Source organism: Pelophylax lessonae (assembly GCF_965119305.1).
Source record: "Pelophylax lessonae genome assembly, chromosome: 1".
Classification (NCBI taxonomy): domain Eukaryota; kingdom Metazoa; phylum Chordata; class Amphibia; order Anura; family Ranidae; genus Pelophylax; species Pelophylax lessonae.
The window spans coordinates 496,062,698-496,090,057 of record NC_138768.1 but is presented as its reverse complement, the minus strand read 5'-3'; the positions used below and the strand labels follow the sequence as shown (position 1 = coordinate 496,090,057).

At 43.5% G+C, this 27,360-nt stretch overlaps 1 protein-coding gene across 3 annotated transcripts in view; it reads left to right on the top strand.

Annotated features, from left to right (window-relative positions):
• LOC309553636 (FYN-binding protein 1-like) overlaps positions 1–27,360 on the top strand; it is a 649,087-nt gene that overhangs the window by 394,931 nt on the left and 226,796 nt on the right. For all 3 annotated transcript variants that reach the window (XM_082254927.1, XM_082254926.1, XM_082254925.1), the window contains one exon: positions 19,115–19,187. In XM_082254927.1, the coding sequence (XP_082111053.1) occupies positions 19,115–19,187 (73 nt within the window). The remainder of the gene's footprint in view (positions 1–19,114; positions 19,188–27,360) is intronic.

Here is a 27,360-nt window from a genome sequence, read left to right as displayed (position 1 = left end):
AGGCAAACTGAAGCGCCCTGCAATCCTCGGCGGTGGAAGGAGATGCGCCAAACAAATTTAAAAAGGTGTATCTCACATGTACCGATACAGACTATGCCGTAATTTCATTTTTTACACTCAAACAGGGTGTATATTGAATAGCGGAATAGAAAAAATTTTATAAAACGGTGTATCTCACACGTACAAACACAGACTAGGCCCCGATTACAATTTTTCGTACCCTAAAGGCAGGATGAGGATGAGGAGTAGGAGGAGTTCGGAACAGGAGGCAAACTGAAGAACCCTGCAATCCTCGGCGGTGGAAGATGCGCCCCAAAAGATTGTAAGGTGTATCTCACACGTACCGATACAGACTATGCCGCAATTTAATTCTTTTTACCCTCAAACAGGGTGTAGATTGAATAGCGGAATAGAAAAAAATTTATAAAACGGTGTATCTCACACGTACAAACACAGACTAGGCCCCGATTAAATTTTTTTGTACCCTAAAGGCAGGATGAGGAGTAGGAGGAGGTCGGAACAGGAGGCAAACTGAAGCACCCTGCAATCCTCGGCGGTGGAAGATGCGCCCCAAAAGATTGGAAGGTGTATCTCACACGTACCGATACAGACTATGCCGCAATTTAATTCTTTTTACCCCAAAGGGTGTAGATTGAATAGCGGAATAGAAAAAAAATTATAAAACGGTGTATCTCACACGTACAAACACAGACTAGGCCCCGATTACAATTTTTTGTACCCTAAAGGCAGGATGAGGGTGAGGAGTAGGAGGATCGGAACAGGAGGCAAACTGAAGCACCATGCAATCCTCGGCGGTGGAAGATGCGCCCCAAAAGATTGGAAGGTGTATCTCACACGTACCGATACAGACTATGCCGCAATTTAATTCTTTTTACCCCAAAGGGTGTAGATTGAATAGCGGAATAGAAAAAAAATGATAAAACGGTGTATCTCACACGTACAAACACAGACTAGGCCCCGATTACAATTTTTTGTACCCTAAAGGCAGGATGAGGATGAGGAGTAGGAGGAGGTCGGAACAGGAGGCAAACTGAAGCACCCTGCAATCCTCGGCAGTGGAAGATGCGCCCCAAAAGATTGGAAGGTGTATCTCACACGTACCGATACAGACTATGCCGCAATTTAATTCTTTTTACCCCAAAGGGTGTAGATTGAATAGCGGAATAGAAAAATTTTTATAAAACGGTGTATCTCACACGTACCGATACAGACTATCCCGCAATTTAATTGTTTTTACCCCAAGGGTGTAGATTGAATAGCGGAATAGAAAATATGATATCAAAAGGTGTATCTATCACACACGTACAGACCCAGACTAGGCCCTGATTACTATTTTTTGTACCCCCAAAGGCAGGATGAGGAGTAGGAGGAGTTCGGAACAGGCAGGAGGCACACTGAAGCACCCTGCAATCCTCGGCGGTATAAGATGCGCCCCAAAAATTGGAAAGGTGTATCTCTCACGTACCGATACAGACTATCCCGCAATTTAATTGTTTTTACCCCAAGGGTGTAGATTGAATAGCGGAATAGAAAATATGATATCAAAAGGTGTATGTATCTCACACGTACAGACCCAGACTAGGCCCCGATTACTATTTTTTGTACCCCCAAAGGCAGGATGAGAAGTAGGAGGAGTTCGGAACAGGCAGGAGGCACACTGAAGCACCCTGCAATCCTCGGCGGTATGAGATGCGCCCCAAAAATTGGAAAGTTGTATCTCACACGTACCGATACAGACTATCCCGCAATCTAATTGTTTTTACCCCAAGGGTGTAGATTGAATAGCGGAATAGAAAATATGATATCAAAAGGTGTATGTATCTCACACGTACAGACCCAGACTAGGACCCGATTACTATTTTTTGTACCCCCAAAGGCAGGATGAGGAGTAGGAGGAGTTCGGAACAGGCAGGAGGCACACTGAAGCACCCTGCAATCCTCAGCGGTATGAGATGCGCCCCAAAAATTGGAAAGGTGTAACTCACACGTACCGATACAGACTATCCCGCAATTTAATTGTTTTTACCCCAAGGGTGTAGATTGAATAGCGGAATAGAAAATATGATATCAAAAGGTGTATGTATCTCACACGTACAGACCCAGACTAGGCCCCGATTACTATTTTTTGTACCCCCAAAGGCAGGATGAGGAGTAGGAGGAGTTCGGAACAGGCAGGAGGCACACTGAAGCACCCTGCAATCCTCGGCGGTATGAGATGCGCCCCAAAAATTGGAAAGGTGTATCTCACACGTACCGATACAGACTATGCCGCAATTTAATTGTTTTTACCCCAAGGGTGTAGATTGAATAGCGGAATAGAAAATATGATATCAAAAGGTGTATGTATCTCACACGTACAGACCCAGACTAGGCCCCGATTACTATTTTTTGTACCCCCAAAGGCAGGATGAGGAGTAGGAGGAGTTCGGAACAGGCAGGAGGCACACTGAAGCACCCTGCAATCCTCGGCGGTATGAGATGCGCCCCAAAAATTGGAAAGGTGTATCTCACACGTACCGATACAGACTATCCCGCAATTTAATTGTTTTTACCTCAAGGGTGTAGATTGAATAGCGGAATAGAAAATATGATATAAAATTGGTGATTTTTCAATAGCACATGTGAACACAGCAGTGTCTTATAGTACAGCTCTGCTGCAGGCTATGAAGGGAAAAAAAAAAAGAAAATTCCCCTTTAAGTTTGTAATTTTTAAATAGATTAGTACAGGCTATGCCACAATTTAATTTTTTTAACCCAAAAGGGTGTATATTGAATAGTGGAATAGAAAAAAGTGTATAAATTTTAAAATCACTCAATAATAGCACATGTGAACACAGCAGTGTCTTATCACAGTCAGCAGCACTGAAGGAAAAACGCTGCACACAACTGACTGTTAAAAAAGATTTTTTTCTCCCTCCTCCTCAGCGGGCAAAAAGATTGTGTTCACTGCACCACCCCACACACAGCAAAATCGATGTAGAACACTGACCCTGCCTATTCTCCAGCCTCGCCCTAAAATGATCGATAAGATCGGTCACTGGCACTGCAAACCCCCCACACAGCAAAATCGATGTAGAACACTGACCCTGCCTATTCTCCAGCCTCACCCTAAAATGCCCTAATAACTCGCCCTGCCTGCACTCCGACCTGACCCTGAATTCTTTTCGGACACAATATAATTTTTCACTGTCTGCTCCTAATCAGCAGCCAGCACGTATGATGTGTGCTCTGTCCCTATACTACAGCAGAATGACGCAGCGGCGCTCGGTCTTGAACTTATAAAGACATGGTTACATGCTTCAGATGGCCAATCACAGCTACTAATACATTAGTAGGCATTGCTGGGATGGCTTAAGGCACACCAGTTAAACGCTTGTTGATTGGCTGTTGAAAGCCCGCCATTAAAAGCGCGCCATTACATACAAACCCGGAAATAAAATGACCGAACACAGATTTTAAACGCGAACATACAGTAAAGTGTTCGGGTCCGTGTTCGGGTAAAAAAAAAACAATTATTCAGTACGAACACGAATAATACAGTCCGTGTTCGCTCAACACTACTCCACTATTACCCTCTGTCCTTTGCTCACTGCTGGCTATCGCTTCCTCTGAACTCTCCCCCTAACACCTAGTTTAAAGGCCCCTACAACTTCATGGCCATTATTCTTCCCATTAGAGCTATTAAGGTGCAGCCTGTCCCTACTAAAGAGTCGGTAACTGATTGAGAAGTCAGCCAGTTCTCCTGGAACCTGAACCCCTCCTTTCTTCACCAGTTCCTTAGCCACTTGTTCAGTTCCCTAAGCTCGTTCTGTCTCACTGGTGTGGCTCAAGGCACAGGTAGTATTTCCAAGAATACCACCTTGGAGGTCCTTCTCTCCAATCTTTTCCCTGAAATCATTTTTTAGGAATCTCCACCTTCCTCTCACTTTGCCATTGGTGCCAACATGTACCATAACAGCTGGATCCTCCCCAGGATCACCCAATAATCTGTCCAACCGTTCCGCGATGTACCAAACCCGAGCGCCCGGTGAACAACATACCATTCGGCGACCACAGTCTTTGTGACAGATTGCTCTCTTTGTCCTTCTAATAATTAGGTCACCTACTACCAATACCTGTCTAACCTTTCCTGTACCCCTGCCCTCCTCCTTTCCAGAGCAGTCACTCCCCTGGCAGCTAGGGGAGGGCACCTGCTCAAGCACTGCCACCCCTGAGCTGATCCCCGCCATCATGCAACTTGGAATATTTTTGGGGGTGTACCAACTCAGAGATAGCCTCCCTAGCACTCTTCTCTCTACCCCTCCTTCTAAAGGTCACCCAGCTACTTAGCTCTGGCTTCTTGGCCTCCATATCGCCACCCTCCTCTACACTGGCCCTGCCAGCAAATGCTAAGTAATGTCCAAGCTCCTTTCCAGGTTGCCTGTGAGCTGCCAGCAGATAGCTCACATCCATCTCTGCCCCTGTAGTGATCAGAATACACGAGCAGAAACTGCATGGTTAACAAGTTCCTCCTCCTCTGGCAAAACTTTTTTTTTAACTGTTTGACTAGTCTTCCTTGAACAAAACTCTGGCAAATTCTGGTCAGCTCAAGACTTTATAAATCACATCAAGATGTTAAAGTGTCATGTGGTGAATGCATTATGCACATTGGTAGCTAGTGTTTGAGAAGAGTTTAGGTTTATTTAGAAAAGTTGTTCTTTGTCTAACAGAGGATGTGTTTGTGAGCAACCATTGGCTGCAGGGTTCTGAATGCTCAAGGGAGACATCTTTGGGGTGAATTTCCTGTATATCTAGGTCTGTTCTGGTGTCCTACAAGTCTAAACCTTTAGTGAAGGACTGATAGGTTTGGAGTATAGCCTCAGCCAAGAAATTGTCTCCCAGTTGATGTGTTATATGAAGCTCCTTGGTCGGGCCAACATGTATCTTACAATGTCTAAGTGCCAGAACCCTAGATATTTGCACTATATTCACTTTGTCATGTCATGTGTCATGTTTGTGGCACACACAAAAACATACTTACTTTTCTTTTAAGATCCTCAATGAAAATTGAATAGTTTAGATCCCTCCCCTAATCAATAGTCTTTTGCATTCATATAGATCAGGGATTCCCAAACTACGGCCCTGCAGTTGTTCAGGAACTACAATTCCCATCATGCCTAGTCATGTATGTGAATGTCAGAGTTTTACAATGCCTCATGGGATGTGTAGTTCTGCAACAGCTGCAGGGTCGAAGTTTGGGAATCCCTGATATAGACAATTGCAACCACAAATGATTGGAGAGATTATGATACAATGTCTTGTAAGTCCTGTTTATATGCAATTCTTCTTGTTGCTTTAGGATTAAATCATCTAAAAGCAAAAAATAAAAACGTTATATTGTAAATTGTCTTGGTGACCCCACTGTTATGTTTATGGTAACCCAGGACCCCAGAGTATGATTCTAATCTTTTTTTTTCTAATTATCATTCTTCACCTGAATCCCCCCCCCCCCCCCCCATACCTACTCACTTTGACACACGACAGATGTGACTGAATGGTTTTTCCCCATTTCACATCACACCCATGAATATTCATAAGTATTTATTTATGGTATTGCAAAAATAGATTGGAAACAAGATGACTATCATATTTCCATCCATTTTTAGGGACCTTAATTTGACAATCTCTTGCTCTGCGAGGACTCTGAAAAAGAACAAGAGCAGAAATAAAATTTATATCAGCAATATCTCTTAGAATGATCTGCATAAACCCACTTCTCTATCTCCCTCTTTCTCATGCATTTACTGTACCTCTTTTTGCTCAGGAAGATGCTTTACATTTAACAAGTGACCTCCAAAGGCCATTGTGACTGTGAAAGGCCCTGTCCAGTTTGTGTTCCACAAAGATTGTGAAATCACATGATCACTGGGCCCTGGGTACCGGGATCTGCTGCGTGCCCTTAATCTGAAGCAGGCTGGATTATATACACCTACGTGATCCAACCTGCCTTTGCCGCCCACCCTCAGTAAAAGTACTGTGGGCGGTCAGCAAGCGGTTAACATCTGCACTTGCAGCTATCACAGAAATATTCTTGCTCCCTTTTTCTAGGTGTTCTCTTAGCTATGCCTTCTCAGCATAATACCTTAGTTCTTTCTGCTCAGCAATTTCTCTCGTTCTCAGCAACAGGCTCAAAACATTTGCCATTCTTGCTTTCTTTCCTTTTTTAAGGAATCATAAATTGATGGGTTAAAGCATTGTCTGCATACATTTTGAAGTTAGCAGAGGCATACTTCTTAAGGAAATCTCCAACTTTTTTCATTGTTATGCTAATTACTAACACAATGAAAGTTGCCTGACAAGCAATCACACATAAGCAGCTACTGACAATACTATTGACAAAACACAGAAATGCACATACAGCTTTTCCAAAGTCAAAATTGGACTCTGGATAGTACACCAAAATATCACACACAAACACACTATAAACTACTGACTTCTCCTGGAAAAAAAAGCTTAGGTGTAACTATTCTTAAAAATATCCCCCCCCCCCCTTCTCTCCCTTTTTTCCTACCTATTGTACATAGATCTGTGTGCTTATCTATTTTTATTCCAATCCGGTCACATGCAGCTTCGCTCCCCTTTATCAGTGACCAGCTGCTGCAGGGGAGAGGATGGGGTGCTGACAATGGCTTACCCATGTCCCATGGGAGCCAAAGATCTTAGACCGGAGTGATCTTCTGTTGGTACAGGAAGCTACTTCACTTTCATGGGGGAAAAAAATATATATATATATTGTTCCACGTTCTTATCAAAGTTGTCTAGTTTTATCCTTTAAATCTACAGGGTATATTAATAAACAAATCGTGATCAGTCCTTTACTGTCATAAAAAAATGCACAACTACACAAGCCTAAAGCATATGCAAAAATAAAACAAACAACTATAACACATATACAGTACATATGCAAACCAAAGAGAAGGAAACCTTATACTCAAAAGATATGCTAGTGAATTCATTGATGGTGTATTTTGCAGAATATTCCGTAGCACCCAGGCTTAGGTTCAGAGTTCATGAACCAGAGCAAGGACTCTTTCACACGGCTGCTCCGATTTTCTATTCCGCTGCGGCGCTTTATTTATTTTTTTCACGGACACGGATGACACTTGTGTCATCCGCTCCGTATGTCCGCATATCATCCCATCCGTTTGCGGATGATATACGGACATAATGTAAGTCTATGGGATTGCGGATGTCAGCGGATGACACCGCTGACATCCGATTTTGCATCCGTTCCGTTTTATAAACGGAAGAAAAATAGGGTTCTGTTCCGTTCCAAAAAACGGAACAGAACTGAAAGGACGAAAATCGGATGTCAGCGGATGGTCATCCGCTGACACCCGCAATTCCATTGACATGCATTATGTCTGTTTTTCATCCGCAAAAAAATGGGATGAAATACGGACGGAGCGCCCGTGTGAAAGAGCCCCAAATCTTGTTCACAGCAGAGATATACAGCATGACTTCAAATCTTTGTCTCTTGTAGAAATCTGGTTTGGACTACTTTAGCTTTCAGAAACTCAAAACAAAATTTATTAAGATTTGGGGTCTGCACAGAATTTTCCACGCTCATGCTTTTGGGGTGCCAAATGAAACACTGTAGCTTCTAATGTTGCTCCTTCCTAAATTCAGCGTATCTGCTAAAGCTCTGATAAGGAAAATACTAATAACAAAAATGGCTAAAAGAAGCAAAGGTCATGTTTGTTTATAAAAAAAAAGATAAATCACTAAGGCTCCATTCACACCTGGGCGTTTTTGTTTCAGGCGTTTTTTCAGGCGTTTTTTCAGGCGTTTTTATGGGTGTTTTTGCAGGCGTTTTACAGGCGTTTTTTGTTCAGGCGTTTTTAGATTGACTAGAGACCAATAAAAAACGCCTGTAATCTGCCCAAAAAGAAGCTCATGTACTTTTTTGAGCGTTAGGCGTTTTGCTTCAGGCGTTAAAACGCTCAGATGTGAACAGGGGCCATTTAAATCAATGGGGTTTTACTTGTTGGGCGTTTTGGAAACGTTTCTTTTGAGCATTTTTGGAGCTGAAAACGCCCAGGTGTGAATGGAGCCTTACAAGTACATAAATAGATTTAAATGAATATTTTGGAATAATTACAATTTATGCTCAAAGTCTATCCTCTAATTCTGTATCTTGGCAGGATTCAGGAGGGAAATAGCTGAGATAACTGCTTTTATAATACAGAAACACCCACGTCATCATCCCTTAGTTTTCCACATTAGGCTCCTTTCACACACTCCGTCCGTTGGACGGAGTCCGTTTTTCTCAGCGGGGGATCGAGCCGCCGATCCCCCGCTGAGCAGCAGGAGGACAGCTGTGTCTCCACGCTGTGTGCGGAGACACAGCTGACAGTTCCCCATGCATCTCTATGGGGGAAATCAGATGTCAACGGACCGTCAGTCCGTTCTCACCCGATCCCATCCGATCCCATCCGCTGGACGGATGGAAAATAGGGTTCCCATCCGTCCAGATTTGACGGATCGGATTGGGTCGGATGTCAGCGGACATGTCTCCGCTGACATCCGATGCCCCATAGGAATGCATGGGGGGACCGTTCAGATCCGCCAAAAAAACGGACAGGCGGATCTGAACGGTCCGCCTGTGTGAAAGGGGCCTAAAGTTCTTTGTCCAATCCACATCACCTGCTGTCAACATTAGCCTTCAGCCTTTTTTTGTTCTCCAATGATGGCAGCCAGCAAAGGTTGTTGTCCTTAGACCTGCAGGTCTTCTTGAGAGTGTCTTTTATGCAAACCCTCTTCCCAAGAACTGTAGTATAAATTCAATCAGGGGCAGATATAACCCGATAAATACCTCTCAGGGTGCCATGTGTGAATTCTACTCTAGGAGATGAGATCTTTTCCTAATGATCCCCATACCTCACTATTCAGTTGCCTTTGCGTGTCACTGGTCCTAAAGTGCATTTACAGTAGATAGCCCAATAATAACCCAAATAGCCTTACTGCCATTTCTAAGCTACATACTGTAGATATCAAATTTCATAGTTGTAGTGGAAACATATAGAAAATGTTGCACAGTCCAAAAAGGGGTGAAATGTTTGGAAGCTCTGCAAAATGTGATTGTCTATTCCTTTGTCATTAATTCAGAAAGTATTGAAGCCAATGAATCAGAGGGATCGATTTACTAATGCCTCGTACACACGTTCCGATAATCGTACGATAAAACTCGCTTTCGACCTGATAGCACGATAATCTGATCGTTAGTACACAGCTTTCGACAGCCGATCACGACAGTTGATCCAACAAAATCCGAAGGGACAAACAGGAAAACTTCTGTCGTATGATAGCCCCGCAAACGACAATCGTTTCATCAGTACAGTATGCGTCCGCTAAAAATCGATCGACAAAGACCGCATGATCAGAAACACTAAAATAGCACGAAAAAAGCCTGGCTGCCATTGTTTTTGTTTTGCACCATCTGATACGTAGCTAAGCAACCAGGAAGCTTTTTCCGAATCGTACAACAAAAATCATACGGTTTGTACGCATTGTTCAATTCGATGTTAGTATCATGCAACAAAATGCGAATGATAAGTCGTCCGATTATCTGAACGTGTGTACGGGGCTTAAAACTGGAGAATGCAAAATCTGGTGCAGCTCTGCACAGAAACCAATCACCTTCTAGTTTTTTCTGTCAAAGCCTAATTGAACAAGCTGAAGTTAAGGCCCGTACACACGATAAGAAAATCTGAAGGGAAAATTCGTCCGACGACCGATCTGCCGATTTTCGGATTGTTAGTATGGTGCTTTCGACAGCCAACTCCAACAAAATCCTGATGTGCAGGCTATAAAATTTTTGTCGTCCGTGATACAACGTCCGATTTTCGTCTCATTAGTACAGATTTTGACGGTAAAAAATCTTAAGAGCAAGACTAGGCATGCTCAGAGACGAAAGAACACATAGAAAGCAATCCAACACATGACATCACTTCTGAAGAAGAATTCTGTCGTATGGGAAAATTTGTATGAAAATAACCTCTTCACTTTCCACATCAGACTAGCATGCCACAAAAAAACGGAGGACAGATCGTTCGATAATCTGATCGTGTGTACAGGGCTTTAGAAACGGATTGGCTACCATGCACAGCTGCACCAGATTTTGCATTCTCCAGTTTTAGTAAATAATCCCAAGTGTGACAACCAGGCAACTAATATTTTGTGAAGAAAACGTCAGCCATAGCAACCTCTCTATTTCTTTCAGTACAGGTTTCTTCTAAACTTAGATCAAGTTCAGGTTGCCAAAATAGTCTAATAAAGAGCTTGTACTATAATTTTGATGATCGTTTTGGTCTTGTGTACCAGAGATTGGTGATCCAGGGAATATCTGATTGCCTTGGGGGGATGGAATGGTTTTCCCCACTGGAGCAAATTGGACCATGCTTGGCCCCATTCACACTTCACGTAGCAGGAACATGCATTCCCACTTATGGTTTTTATGAGCGTTTTAAGCACATTTCCTTGGGTTGCACATAGTACAATCTATTTATTTGAATGGGTCAAAGAAGCTGCTGCACCTTTTGGCATGGAGAATTGTGTGTTTTTTCAGCATGACTTTTGGTGTCTTTGTAGCGCATTTGTCAAGTGGGAAATCATGAAGCTGCTTGGGGCGCCATTAGGAATGAATGCAACCCAAATGCCTATCGCTGCCGTCAAACAATGCAGTTCTATGAGGTAGCTCCAGAACCACACCACAGCCATGTGCAATGCAGTAGTATAGGGTAAATGAGGCGGTGAGGAGGCAACATATAGCCACCTGTAAAAGAATCTGTGAAAAGTGATCCGAATCGCTTTTCAGAGCAGCAGCAGTGCCTGCCACACTTGTGAAGGAGCCCTAACAGACCTATGACACCCACCCCTTCTACTCCGTTCTGCTCGCATCAACCACTGTAGTGTAAGAACAAAAAGGGCATTTTCACTGTGACAAATTAGATCTTTAGGGCACTTTAAATTTTAATTCTTGAAAAAAAAATCATACTAGTCATGGGTGCAGGAAGGTAAAAGGTAAAAAAAGTTTTGAGTTAAATTGTTTTTAATTTGTAAGATTTCATTTTTTTGCATTTAAGGTATTCAAAATGAAATCAGTAGCTGTCGTACACTTGAGGCTGTCATTAAGGATGTACGGAGCTATTTGTCCTCTGAAACTGCAGGCATATTCCTTCTATGTGTATATTGAATGTTATTAGGCTATTTTGTTGCTAAGTTATATGTAATTCATGCATTATGGCCACTTGTATAAATACCTATTTACTATGATGGTCAGCTTCATCTAGTGATCATAATGTGGTATTTTCCTAAATCACTCTATTCTGTATGAAAGAATAACATTCAACCTGGAGAGCATATAGCCTAGTACCATTCGATTTTGCCCTTAAAGTGATTTTAAAGGCAATTTCTAAAACAAAAAAATTACAAACATGTTATACTTACCTGCTCTATGTAATGGTTTTACACAGAGAAGCCCAATCTTCCTCTTCTCAGGACCCCCGCCAGTGCTCCTGGCTTCTCCCTACTGCCAAGTGCCTCCAGAGCAAGCCGCTGCCCTGCATGTCCATTCACACACAGAGCCATAACTCAGCCCCACCCCCTCTCTCTCCTTATTGGCTCACTGGCTGTGGTTGAGAAGAGAGAGTCCCCGGAGAGCCGAGGCTCTCGTGCACATTGCTGGATCGCAATGGGCTCAGGTAAGTATTGGGGGGGGGGGGGGGCTGGGGGGGTTGCTGCACACAGAAGGTTTTTTACCTTCCTGCACAGAATGATGGAAAACTGATGCATGCATGAACGTAAAAAACATTGAGCCTTTTAAACCATTTTAAGTGCCCAGGGCGATGTAAACACAGGCATTATCGATTTCAATTTACAACATTAAAAATTGGCATTCAGGGTTTCTGACAATTGGCCATTCTCTTTGTGAAATAAGTAAGGAAACTTGCCAGTCTATTTGGAATCATGTCAGAGACAGTGGTGTATTTAGGCTTTGTGCTGCCCTAGGCCTGACTAAACTTGTGCACCCCCTAATTTAAATATAACCCATCCCTTCCTGTAAAGGCCACACCCCTTCCTGTTTATGACCTGCCCTGTCATCTGTAAACCACAGACCACAGTCACAGTCTATCAGTGCCCATCAGTGCAGCCTCATCAGTGCCCATCAGTACAGCATATCAGTGCTGCCTTATTAGTGATTTGCCTCCTGGACCGTGCCCTCCAGCCCAATTCCCCCTATAAGACTGGCACTATACTAAAAGTGTAGCTCAAGTCGGCGGGGACCCCTTTTGTGCGGGAGCTGGGAGTAGGCTGTTTTTTTTTTTCCGTGCGGGGTGCAGCTTTTTTGCTGCCCCCCTGCAAAGTTCTGCCCTAGGCCTGGGCCTTGTAGGCCTAGGCCAAGATACAGCACTGGTCAGAGATATATACATGCCAATGCTCACCATAGAATCATAGATGAAAATATCTGATGCATACAGTAAATTAAAGTTTCCAATTTTCCAAAATAAAATTACAGCTTTAAATGGCAAACACATTGATATTAAAATGCTGTCATGATGCTGGCTGCATTATCTTCATTCATTGGCACTGTGGAAGCTGTTTGGATTCAGTATCGTACCTGTATATAATTCTTTTGAAAACTTCTAAAATGTAAAAAGAAACAGAAACATATCATACTGAGTCTATACAAACATGTCATACAGGTGCAGTAGTGGACTCATCAGACTGATACAGAGGCAATTTAAATATAACTGCCATGCAGAGCTACCAGAAGATGTTTCCTGTCCTGTCTGTGATCATTTTTTTTTTTTTTAAATCGCTGGTTGAACCCCTTATAGGCTAAACCAGAGGTATGTTGAAGATGTGCAATAGAGGAAAGTACTTATTTGAATAGTGGAACTGTCCAATAATGGAACAATTCTGGAAGGAAATAGCACAGATATTAAACAAAGTAACATTAATAAACTTTGAGTGGACCCTAGAGATAGCCCTATTCTTGGTAATCCTTGGTTTTAGTTCTTCAATTAGAAAGTTGTTACTTAGGGTTTTTCTTTTTGTGCAGGCAGATTTTTAATTCCTAGACATTGGTAATCTATAAAATCTCCTGAGGTGGGGGGGGGGGGGGGGGCATGGATAGTGGAGAAGTGTTTTTTTGATGAGGATGGGGGAAATGAGTGCCCGACAACAGGATAGATGTAAGTCTCGCAGCAGCTGACAGCGAGCCAACAATGCTAAGGGGGGGGGGGGGGGGGGTTGCAAAGGAGGCAAATGTGGGGCAGTAGTTAGAGCAGAAGGGGTCTGGGGAGGTGCTGACTTCAGGGAATCAGACATAGATTGGAGCAGGGGATTAGCAGGGCCCATTGCTGAAACTTCTTTCTGGCACTGAGCTCCAGGATTTACCTGGATCTACGGGACGTGGGAGTTTGCATGAAGTCCATGGACAGTCCCACACATTCAAGGACAGTTGGCGGGTATGTGCTTGCTTTTATACCCAAAACCCATTCTATGCTATACTCTGCACCCCAAATCTCCCCCTCTCTGCTAACTTCTGTTTCCCATAGCCCCCTCTCTGGTCATTTCTGCACACCAACACCCCCCCCCCTCTGCTTACCTCTATGCACCCCATCCTCCCTTACCTTTTCCCCCCATTACCTTTGCACCCCACCCTCCCTTTCATGTCCTGTGTAGACTGATTGTTAGGTTTTTAAAGGGACGGTCTGGTTCATTATAATCCAGAAATATACAACAGATGTTGGACCAGCGCTATTAAACCCACAGTGTGAGGGGAAAATGATAAAAACAAATGTAAACAATAGATATAAAAGCAGATATAGAGAATCAAAAAATATTGATATAAAACACAATAATAATAAATGTTTCAGGTGTATATAGATACAAAGTCCATGGAGTAGAGTCTATGTAGCGATGGATGGCTGGGTGGCCGCCGGCTCTATCAGAGTTAGGAGGGGACTCTGTGCATGGTAGACAAATAAAAGAGAGAGAGAACAGAGCAGCGCCACCTGAGTGTAGAATTAAAACAATCCTTTATTGGCATAAAAGGTAATGCACTCACATGAGCAGTGGCGTACCAATAGGGGGGGCGGGGGGGCGGTCCGCCCCGGGTGCCACACATTAGGGGGGTGTCAGCGAGCACCAGGGTGACACCCGGGGCCGGCCGCCGGAGGAGAAACTGTACAGCAGAGAAAGGGAGAGAGACTCACTTCGCTCACGAGCCCTGCATACACTGCAGGAAATGCCAGAGTTCAGTGTGCTAGATAATGAGAAGGTGATTGGTTGCTTGGACCGCCTAGCAACCAATCACGGCTCATTAACTACTAAGCACATTTAACTTCGGCACTTCCCGCTGACCGCTGTGTATGCAGGGCTCGTGAGCCTCTCTCCCATTCTCTTTGAACAGTTCCTCCCTCTCTGCTCTCCTCCTCTGCTCCTCATAAGGTTAGAGGGGGGGGGGGGCGCAATTGTATTTTAAAGTTGTTATATTGGGGGGGGAGGGGGGTCTCCATTGTAAGGGGGTTGTCTACATTGTAAAGGGGTTCTATGGGGGGGGGTGTCTGCATTATAGAGGGGTTTTATTGGGGGGGGTGTCTGCATTATAGAGGGGTTTTATTGGGGGGCGTGTCTGCATTATAGAGGGGTTTTATTGGGGGGGGGTGTCTGCATTATAGAGGGGTTTTATGGGGGGGGGGTGTCTGCATTATAGAGGGGTTTTATTGCTGGGGTCTGCATTGTAGAGGGGTTTTATTGGGGGGGGGGGTGTCTGCATTATAAAGGGGTTCTATTGGGAGGTGTCTGCATTGTAGAGGGGTTTTATTGGGGGGGTCTGCATTGTAGAGGGGTTTTATGGGGGGGTCTTCATTGTAAAGGAGTTTTATTGTAGGGGGGGTTGTCTACATTGTAAAGGGGTTCTATGGGGGGATCTTCATTATAGAGGGGTTTTATTGGGGGGGGGGTTGTCTACATTGTAAAGGGGTTCTATTGGGGGAGGGTGTCTGCATTATAAAGGGGTTCTATTGGGGGGTGTCTGCATTGTAGAGGGGTTTTATTGGGGGGGGGGGTCTGCATTGTAGAGGGGTTTTATGGGGGGGGTCTTCATTGTAAAGTAGTTTTATTGGAGGGGGGGTTGTCTACATTGTAAAGGGGTTCTATGGGGGGGGGGTCTTCATTATAGAGGGGTTTTATTGGGGGGGTTGTCTACATTGTAAAGGGGTTCTATTGGGGGGGTCTGCATTATAAAGGGGTTCTATTGGGGGTTTCTGCATTGTAGAGGGGTTTTATTGGGGGGGGGGGAGTTGTCTGCATTGTAAAGGGGTTCTATTGGGGGGGGGGTCTGCATTTTAGAGGGGTTCTATGGGGGGGTTTGTATTGTAAAGGGTTCTATTGGGGGGGGTTGTATTGTAAAGGGGTACTATTGGGGGGGGTTGTATTGTAAAGGGGTTCTATTGGGGGGTCTGCATTGTAAAGGGGTTCTATAGGGGGTTTGCATTGTAGAGGGGTTCTATTGGGGGGGTTGCATTGTAAAGGGGTTCTATTGGGGGGGTCTGCATTGTAAAGGGGTCCAGGGGTACGGGGGCTGTGTAATGTAAAGGGGTCCAGGGGTACGGGGGCTGTGTAATGTAAAGGGGGTCTTCCTACATTTTACTTGCAGTTATTACTGCAGTCCTATAGATTTTTTTTTTTCTGCACTTTCTGAAAGCGCACCAAAAGTCTTGCATGCTGCATCTTTGGCACGCTTTCAGAAAACAGGAAAAAAATTTTGGGGGGAGTGACACCATGGTTTACTGTACCAGGTGACACCAACCCTAGTGACACCACTGGCAGTAGCACACAGTAAGTATGCCACTGCCAGTTACATGTATTTCTGTCTGGCGCCTCAGGTCAATCAGCGCAGTTTTTGCAGAGGAGGAGGGGCCTGGTCGCCGGGTCAATTTGGGGTTCGTCGCCTTCACGCCGGGGGAGGGGGGGGTGCCAGATATAGGATCCGCCCCGGGTGCCAAATGCTCTAGGTACGCCCCTGCACATGAGTAATAAGAAAGCAGGCTTTACAGCAAGTCATCCGATCCGCTGCAGGGGAGGCAGGAGAGGTGTAGACAGCCCTGGGTCCTGGCTGTGTCAGTGGCTTCTGGCACTTCCTGGTGTCCTGTCGGCGTCACAGCTTCTTCATCACATCCGGTGGAAGTGGGGTGGTGCTAGCGTTCGAGGCATGCGTGCCCCTTCGTCAGGCATTGTCTAGAGACCAAAGGAAGCTCCCTCTTATATGGCTAGAGTTGGAGCCAATGTCATCAGTTGTCAGTGAGATGGGGGAGTGGCTTGGAGCAGGGAGGAGCTAGTGTACAGCTGTAAGAGATATGGGATGAAAATCCAGGCTGTTTAACCCTATGTGCACTTGTTTGGAGTATTATGGGCAGTTATGCAAGAGCGCTCTGGGTGGATGGGGCCAGAGAGGAAAAAAAGAAGGGGGGAGAAAAATGTGATTCTGATAAAAGCTAAGATTGGACACATATATGAATATGCTGCAACTGGAGAAGATATAAGAATATACTATACTATACCCAAATCAAGTATAGAATTTGCATTCTTTTATGTATCTATTTTTCTACCTATGTTCTACAATATTGTTACGATTTCATTCCCGTATTTTTGTTAACATTGTAATAAAAACAAAAATGACAAAAATGTTAACTGTACAATTCAAATAGCATTGTATCAACATAAGCCTGCTATGATTTTATGAGTAAGCACTAGAAGAAACATTCAGTAGATATGTAAGAAACTGTATAAAAACATGTATAAACTGTGGTTTTATTGAAACAAAAATACTATATGACTTGTAATCCATTAGGATCAAAGGTATCAAGTTAAAAATTTTAAATACTCATTGCACTTTTTTTCACTGTTACACATTTCAGAAACAATTGAAATTTGAGTTTATACAATTCTCCTCTTTATAGTACTGTACTGTAAAAAGGTTTTTTTTTTTTGCCCAGAGATCAATTTTAACCACTTGCCGATCAGCTGCTGCAGATAGACAGCGGCAGGCTCCCACGAAACGCCGTACCCGTACGTCGCATCGCGGGAGAGATCATGGGGGAACACGTGCGCGCCCATTCGCCAGCAGAGAAGCTGATCTGCGGGGCCGGCGGCTGTGATTGCCACTGGGGCACCCGCGATCGCTCCCCGTGGAGACAGAACGGCGGTCTGCTGTTGTAAATATAGCAGACCGTTGTTAGGTCAGCAATCAACACAAGGCTGCTGTGTTACTCCTATTTAGGCTCATAAGCCCATCCCCCCCACAGTTAAAAAAGGCATACATTTAACCCCTTTGATCGCCCCTGGTGTTAGCCCCTTCCCTGCCAGTGCCATTAGTACAGTAACAGTGTGTATTTTTAGCACTGATTACTGTAGTAATGTCACTGGTCCCCCCCAAAAGCGTAAAAAATGTCAGTTAGGCACCCGATATATCTGCTGCAATATCGCAGTCCCGCTAAAAACCGCTGAACGCCTCCATTACTAGTAAAAAAAATAAATAAATAATAAAAATGACATAAATCTTTACCTGTATTTTGTAGACGCGATAACTTTTGCGCAAACAAATCAAAATACGCTTATTGGGATTTTTCTTTACCAAAAATATGTAGCAGAATACAAATTGGCCTAAAATGATGAAACATTTTTTTTTCTTTGTTTTTATTGAGAATGTTATATATATTAGAAAGTGAAAAATATTGTTTTTTTTTTTTTTTCAGAATTGTCGCTCTTTTTTTGTTTATAGCGCAAAAAATAAAAACCGCAAATACCACCAACGGAAGCTCTTTGTGGGGAAAAAAGGACATCAATTTTATTTGGGTACAGCGTCGCACGATCGCTCAATTGTTAAAGAAACCCAGTGTCGAATCGCAAAAAATGGCCCCGTAATTAAGGGGTAAAATCGTCCCGTCCAGAAGTGGTTAACAAGTCAGTGTTGGCAGGCTAGCACATCGTGTATTGTCAGGAAGTCCAGCATTTATTGGCAGGAATATGTGCATAATGACTTGTTTTCTTGCAGTGGGGATGTGCCCACACTGCAAAGGGTAATTACTCATTTATGTCTAAAGGAAAGATGAAAGGAGATATACCGTACTTGCCCGATCCTCCGCTTCTCTCCACACAAGACCAGTCCCTGCACCACTGTACTCTTAGCTTTGAGTTCCGACATCAGCAAGCCCAGAGTAGCGCCCATAGCCCTGCTCTGGACTTAAGAATGCCAGAACAGTCCACTGCTGGATCTTAGGGGAGCAGAGCGGAGTTTCGGGGGTTTCAAAAATGAGCACTTAACCCCATTGCAAGGGATTTTTTGCAAGGAGTTGGGCTTTAAGTCCTGTTGGTGGACTTGACCACTGATCGGTTATAACTTGCATTTTGTGCGTACATTTGGAAAATAAAGTAATCTTTGATGTCGACTTGAACTCTGTTACACAACAGATAAAACATGTACGAATGGTTTTTCAATATGTTTTTCTTCTTTCTCTATGCTTCCACCACCCCCTCATTTTTTTTATTAATGCCCCCCCAATTGCACTTACATATCCCCCCCCTAGATTGTTCCAGTGGGGGCAGTATCACCCACTTTGGGAAGCACTGCTCTAAGTCCCTGTTCACACTGGGATTCCAGTGGGGTTCCTGCATTGCACCTGAATAGCACACTGGTTCACACTGACATCTGTGGACCCCTGGGGGGTGTCAATGTAAAGTTAATGACACTCCCAAATAGGTACACAGATAACAGTGCGAACTATGAAATGGTACAGGAATCGGATCCCATGGGTGTAAACACCCATGGGATCCGATTCCAGTGCGGACCAAAAAAAGGGTCCTGCACCATTTTGGTGCAAATGCAATGCGATTTCAGCCATACAGTTTTTTGGGCTGAATTTGCATCACACAGACATTGCATGTGATCTGCACAGCCTTAAGTGCAATCGCTTCTGAACACACTGTTAATCAACTTTACGAAATATATCATTTAACATCTTTGTTTCCTTTTTTTCTTTTTTAGATGACCTGTATGATGATGCTGAACTGATCCTGGAAAACAGTAAACCACCATTACCACCAATAAAAAAGACAAGGTATGCAAACATGGTAACATTTTCATGAGAAAGTAGAAGATCTCTTTGTATTTTCTTCATTAAATATATAACGAATATGGGCTAAGTATATGCATGCATCATACATACTAGGGGGAGTAGAACTGGGGGAATCCATAGCGGAGAAGGATCTGGGTGTTCTGGTAGATAATAAATGTGGAAAATAAAGGTGCCCAAAACAATTTAGAAAGATGGAAGCAGCACTAGGAAAGAAATAATGAATGAAAATGGCAAATAAATAGTGCGCTTACAACAAAAGAATTATTATAAATCAATATAATAAAAGTGGTAGAAAACGGCGAACATAAAAGTCTCTCAAATAGTATGGGTCTGCTTTAACTTCAAAATTAATAAGCGAGTCCGTGCCAAGGTGACATGAAAATATACGAGACAATAGTGCTTCAAAAAATCAGATGTTCTCTGTGCCAGGGTGGCCTCTTACCGCAAAACATTACAATAATGACATTCAAACCATGAAGTGACAGTATGGTGAAATGGTGACACCCGGTGGTAAAATTGGATTCTTACCAGAGATCAGGGAGATATGAGCTTGGACTGCTGAGATAGAAAATCCAGTATATGCATAGCAAAGAGTGGGGTGTTCTCTCTGGGATATCCTAGAACTCGTCCACTTCACAGCTGTAGGGTTCCGGTGGCTCAGGGCACAATAGCCAAAGAGATAGTACCCATAAGAAAAAAAGGAAGCTGATGGTGCATTACCCTCAATAATCAAATTTATTAAAAAAGGATGGCAAACACTTACATCAACAAAGAAACAAACAGATTGAAAAAAGCTCATCAAAAATGCACGGTCGCCTGCAGGACGGTCTGTAGCATGTAGCAGCGCAGCTGGCCCCTCTGACGCGTTTCCACTTAGGAGTCGTCTACTGCAAACAAACAAAAAATCACAATAAGCGTATTTTGATTGGTTTGCGCAAAAGTTATTGCGTTTACTAACTACCAGAAAGATTTATTACTTTTTTTAATTGTTTTTTTTTTTAACTAGTAATTGCGGCGATCTGCAATTTTTTTTTTTTTGCAGGACTGCGACATTACAGCGGACAGATGGGACCCCTAACTGACATTTTTGACACTTTTGGGGGTACCAGTGACATTACTACAGTAATCAGTGATATAAATATGCACTGTAACTGTAAAAATGACACTGGCAGGGAAGGAGTTAACTTTACTGGTGATCAAGGGGTTAAGTGTGTCCCTAGGGGCGTGATTCTAACTGTCAAGGGAGTGGCTTGTGAGATCATTACAGAGACATGCGATCCTATATAGAAGGATCGCATAGCCTCTGTGATAATCTAAGGGAGAACGACAGACGGCTGTGTTTACATCTTTTACGTATTTACGTCTTTCTCCCTCTGCTGCGGGAGATCGCGAGTGGTCGATGGCCATCGGAGCCGCCGGTCACACGTGCTGGCTCCCCAGGGAGCGAGCAGGGGCGGGAGCGCGCCCCCCACAGGCGTCTGAGCGAGCGACGTAGCGGTACCTCGCTTTGCCCAGCAGCATATGTACTGTGGGGAGGGCGGAAGTGGTTAACTGGACGAAAAACGAACGATCGGACCAAATGACAGATTTTCGAATGATCTTTCGGCTAGTGTATGGCCAGCATAAAACTGCTAGTACATCTAACACTACCCCCCCCAGACTGACAATGCTGCTGTCCAAAGGTGCCCCCTGTGCTCCTTCATCCAGAGTGGGGGCATTGCAATACAGGAGGTATGTTACTGGCCAGATCACTAGGTGGATATAAGCCTACAAAAGAAAATGAATGCAGCCACAACATCTAATGATTGGAAAGCTACAATAATATACATTTTTGATTTGGAGTTTAATACCACTAAGTATTATTAAAATCACTACTCCCCACCAAACTGATTTTGTTTTCATTTGGACATGTTCCATAGGACAGTACCCAGCCTTCTGTGCCCTTTGCCTTATGGTCTAAAAAAATGGCAATCACTGATTAATACATTTTGGATCCCGGAGATTTTAATGGTTTCAGATTCAGCATCTGAGCTAGAGTTTGTTGAAAGTATCCAAAACCAAACCCAGATATATTTAACTCATCACTGCTAGAGATTACGGCTATTACAGCCTCTTTCAAATCCATATTACTATATTTGTGGCATTACAGCAGAGGCAGAACTAGAACCTTCAGAGCCCTGGGACCAGAAACCATAAAGGGGTTCTCTAAATCCTGGCAAGGCCCCCCTATGGAACGCCAGGGCCCGGTCGCAAGTGCGACCTTTGCAACCCTGGTAGTTTTGTCACTTGTGTCAGTAATTTGTTTAATTTCCTTATTTAATATTTTTTTTTTACCATTTTATGTATTCATTTTTTTATAATTGTAATTATTGTGTCATTATTTTTTTTTTTATTTTAGGGGCCCCGTTGAGGGGCTTTGGTGAAATATCAGAGGTTTAAACAGACCTCTGATGTTTCACCTTAGAGACATAGAAAGGAGATGACACAGCCCTCAATCCACATCTCTGTAGCCTCAGCAGCACAAAATAAATGGATTATGGAATAGCCCTGTGCAAAGCTTCCCATTCATTCACAAACTGAAGCATAAGAAGCACATTTTACTATGCTTCAGTTATAAATTGACAGAGTCAGTGATCAATATGGACCACCATATGTGACATTTAGGCTGCAGGATGAGCACCAGGGACTTATATGATAACTGTTTTTATGTATACAATATACAATCTCATTGACATGATGACTATGTAGTGCTAGAGCCCTACCTTTTAGGTTTAAAACTGAATGGTCTGTTTAGTTAGGTCTTCACATTCTATAAAATAAATTGTACAGTGAATGTGTGGTCAGTTTACACTTTGCTTTTAAGTGCTCATTTAGTGGCACATCTGTGAACCAATCTCCTCTTGTACGATAATCTTTCCCTATTGGCAAAACAATACAACCACTTTTTACACCACCCATGACCCAGAAAAAAAAAGCTTTTTTCCTAGCACTCAGGTGATAAACAGAAAAACAGTTAATGCAGACAGAGGACGAATTGTGGACCATTAAGGGAATGGAAAGAAGAACAAGGAACACAAATCTGAACACAGCATTTGGGAAGTCTTTGTAGTTAAAGGGAACTGAAAAAATTGGGGGGTCTGGTTTCACATGCTAGGAATTTGTTTTTAAATAAATATAATTTCCTTCCTCAATCTGTAGGTGAACACAAAGCACGTATGTGCTCAGGCTAGGTTATAAAGCCTAAACATTTTTTTACCTTTAAAGTGGATGTAAACCTGATTCGTGAAATTTGACCACATATGTCTGCAGTTTTTCTTATCTCTCATGTCCCATGTGTTTCTCCTGCTCTGTTCTTCTGTTACCAGCATGATAACTTCTGACAAGTTCTCTGACAACTGAGATAAAACCAAACTGAAATTTGTGTCAGGCATTAGCAGAGAGCTTGTCTATTCACAGCATATTCCTTTCTTCCTTTTCCTTTTGTGGAGTGGGGGGTGTGTGCCTTTCCTCCAATCAGCTGTCTCACAGTGTCTGCCAAGACTACACTCCCAGTGCTGAACAGGAAGAGAAAAATGTGAACGTTATGTGCACGTTCTAAATAATATAGCAAGCTGAAGACAGCAGATATACATGTAAAACTTATGTAGGGAGATTTGTTTCATCTCTGTGTATCATCTAAAGGCTGTTCACTTCACTTGGTATATGCAAGGGTTTATATCCACTTTAATGAATTCTTTGCAAAAATGTTTAGGCATCAGTATCCCCCCCCCCTCCCCTCCCCTCCCCTCCCCCTTTTTACTTCCCTAGGCCCTTATTTGATCCAGCGCTGTGCACACAGGTCTCACATGTTTTGCTAAGGCAGTGGAAGCCATTGGTTCCCGTTGCTATCAATCAAAGTCAGTCGCAAGGGAGCAGGGGGTGGGGCTCAGTCCGTTGTCTGTGTCAATACATGATAGATGTCACTCCCACATTACCCTTTGTGCAATTCAACCAATGTGCAGTAAATCAATGACAATAATTAATGACAGGTTTCTGCAACCATCTATTGTGTTCCCACTATCGGTAGCCTAAATAAATAAAAATATTGATGGTGTGCTCACTTTTTATTCACTACATATGTTAAATAAAAAAAATAAAAATAAATATATATATATTTATATATATATATATATATATATATTGTGCAGATACTAATGCAATTCATAAAATCTCGATATTACAAATAAACATTTGATATATGAACATATGAATGTCTCAATGTCAATTCCTTTTATCACAATGACTTCTTTTTCAAGTATAAAATACACCATGTGTTTCTATGCTTTTAAATTAACTGTTCATATATCCATATTTCTTCTACCGTGCATTTGAGAGGGTCCCACCACCTTTCATATCATGCTTTTACCTTCCACTGTAGACTTGCATATATATATTCATCAAAAGCGCTTTCCCTTTTAGGGATCCAGCCTCGGAGGAAGTCACGTAGTAATGTGACGACACATGTAGTGCGAATGCAGGTGAAATCATTTCTAAAATCGCAAGGGACGCAGGCCCGATGCCTGGATGTCGGTTTTAAAAACTGTATAAGCCTGTTTTTTTCTGCAACATTGTAAGTGAAAAATTATAAGGTTTGAACTTGCTACACTATGAGGAGTTCCCTTGCTGTCTGAATTTCATTGCAGGGGGGGGGGGGGGCTGATCTGATGCCTTGAAGGGCCATACACATTGAAAATACAGACCACTAGTTACCAGCTTATATCAGTGCATCTGAGTGAAGACTACCTGGTTTACCACCACCATTGTGGCATATGATAGACCCCTAAAAGGGAAAGAGCCTTTGACCTGATATTTATGCAGGTCTACAGTGGAAGGTGAGAGCATGCTATGAAAGGTGATGGGACCCTCTCAAATGCACGGTGGCTATAGTATGGATGTATGAACAGTTCTTTTGGAAGCATATGAACATATGGTGTATTGATTACTAAAAAAGGAAGTCATTGTGATAAAAGGAATTCGCACAGACATGTTCATACATTTAAATGTTTATTTGCAATATCATGGTTTCACTATGATGCACATTTTTGGTTTATTTATTATGAATTGCTTTAGTGTCAGCACATAAATATTTTGTTTTTTTGCGCATATGTAGTGAACAAAAGGTGAGCGCACTATCAATATTTTTTATTTATTTAGGCTGTCTGTGTCAATAAGCGCAAACAGAGAGGCTCAGGAGCGAGCCCACACAAGTGCCCCCATAGAAAGCAGCTTCCTATGGGGGCACTCCCTGGAAGGAAAGTAGTAAGGAACGCTGGCAGGGGATCTGAAAAGAGGCGGTTTGGGGCTGCTCTGTGTAATTCCATTGCACAGAGAAGGTAAGTACAACATTTCTCTTTTGTTTTTGTTTTTTGTTTTTATAAGAAGAGCATTAATGATCACTTTAAGCTGAAGAAAGATCATTCTGATTGCTTATAAGTTGCTAACAGTTATTTGAGAGATAAATACAGTATGCCCATTGTGTAACGTAATAATACTGTAAAAAAGAAACAAGAAAACAAAAAACCTTCAAAGTTCTGCTTTTACAGAACTAGTAATCATGCAGCTGATTTAGCATACAATATCGCAGACTTTTCAATTCTACCTCTGCCTAAGGCAGGCCATAGACAGTGCAAATAGTGATTATTGCTAGCAGCTATAGCAGTCGCTAGCGATAATTGCAAGTGAATCTGGCAGGCTGGTTGTACCTAAGTTGATTAATCGATCAACTTAATACATTCAGCCTGTCCACACACGATTCAAATTGTATCTATGGCTGGTCTTACAGAGTAATATAAAAATGAATAGGGTTTTAAGAAAAACTTGATATTAGCTTATTATACCAAAGTTCATAAAGGTTAAAGTCTAAATTTAGTAAAAAAAAAAATAGTAATCATCACAAGGGATATTATTTACCTTCAGTGTGCTGTGTTCATTGTGCTACTGTCTTCAGGTTTAGTAGAAATCTTCATCCTTTGATTCTCCCCCTTCCCTGCCTCTGTAATCTTTCAGTGTGGCAGGGATGAATATAACTAAGGGAGCTGTGACAGGCTCTCATGAAGAATGCCCGACTATGCCTGCCCTTTCCTCTCAGTGTTACTATCAGGGCTTTTTTTCAGCTGGAACTTGGTGGAAACACCTTTGGCTCAGGCCCTCTGCTCACTGCTCACAACTATCACACATAAACACAGAGGCCTGACTTCCTGCACTCTGTGTGTAGCCCACCCCTGAACTCTGCACTCTGTGTGTAGCCCACCCCTGAACTCTGCACTCTGTGTGTAACCCACCCCTGAACTCTGCACTCTGTGTGTAGCCCACCCCTGAACTCTGCACCCTGTGTGTAGCCCACCCCTGAACTCTGCACCCTGTGTGTAGCCCACCCCTGAACTCTGCACTCTGTGTGTAGCCCACCCCTGAACTCTGCACCCTGTGTGTAGCCCACCCCTGAACTCTGCACTCTGTGTGTAGCCCACCCCTGAACTCTGCACGCTGTGTGTAGCCCACCCCTGAACTCTGCACTCTGTGTGTAGCCCACCCCTGAACTCTGCACCCTGTGTGTAGCCCACCCCTGAACTCTGCACTCTGTGTGTAGCCCACCCCTGAACTCTGCACCCTGTGTGTAGCCCACCCCTGAACTCTACACTCTGTGTGTAGCCCACCCCTGAACTCTGCACGCTGTGTGTAGCCCACCCCTGAACTCTGCACTCTGTCTGTAGCCCACCCCTGAACTCTGCACCCTGTGTGTAGCCCACCCCTGAGCTCTGCACTCTGTGTGTAGCCCACCCCTGAACTCTGCACTCTGTGTGTAGCCCACCCCTGAACTCTACACTCTGTGTGTAGCCCACCCCTGAACTCTGCACGCTGTGTGTAGCCCACCCCTGAACACTGCACTCTGTGTGTAGCCCACCCCTGAACTCTGCACCCTGTGTGTAGCCCACCCCTGAACTCTGCACTCTGTGTGTAGCCCACCCCTGAACTCTGCACCCTGTGTGTAGCCCACCCCTGAACTCTACACTCTGTGTGTAGCCCACCCCTGAACTCTGCACGCTGTGTGTAGCCCACCCCTGAACTCTGCACTCTGTCTGTAGCCCACCCCTGAACTCTGCACCCTGTGTGTAGCCCACCCCTGAACTCTGCACTCTGTGTGTAGCCCACCCCTGAACTCTGCACTCTGTGTGTAGCCCACCCCTGAACTCTACACTCTGTATGTAGCCCACCCCTGAACTCTGCACGCTGCGTGTAGCCCACCCCTGAACTCTGCACTCTGTGTGTAGCCCACCCCTGAACTCTGCACTCTGTGTGTAGCCCACCCCTGAACTCTGCACTCTGTGTGTAGCCCACCCCTGAACTCTGCACTCTGTACATAATGCACTCCTGGTATTTGATGCCCCTTTGAGACCCTCCCACTGTCAGTGAAATATCGACCAGTTTTGGGGGGTCGTGGTTGAGTTTTCGCACCTTTTTTCGGAGAAAAAAAGCCCTGGGTACTAGTCATAAAAGCTGGTACTACACACTGGTGAATGAAACAGGATCTACAAATGGAGGGCGGGCGAATCATTGAAAGATCCACCCCCTCCATTTATAGATCACGTTTCATTCATGAAAGCTGTAGTATGGCTTCTATGAATGATGGAGATGGGTGGATAGAGTGGGCATAGTCAGGCACCTTTGATGAGTGTCTGTCACTGCTCCCTTAGTTCTATTAATACCCACCACACCAGAAGATTACGTCCGCAGTGGTGTGAGGCATCAGAGGATGAAAACTTTAACTAAACCAGAAAACAGCAGCACAAAGGGATACAGAGGGAATACACAGCATTATGAATGGCACCCAAACACATTGTACATTAGAACATAACACACCGCAGAGCATAACAACGTGTATACAAAGCATTGGTATAATGAATCATGCACGCTTTTTCATCATTGGTGGTGCACCGGCAGCCCATTCAGTATGTCATATGCAGTACAACTGAAGAGAAACACCTTCACGTTAACGCACCACAACAAAACATTCCAATGCAAACCACGTTTAGTAAGTAGTTAGTAAATTTCAAACATGTATGCTGCAGCCTGTGCGCATCACATTGTAATATAATTTAAAGGAAAAAAAGCTGCGCTA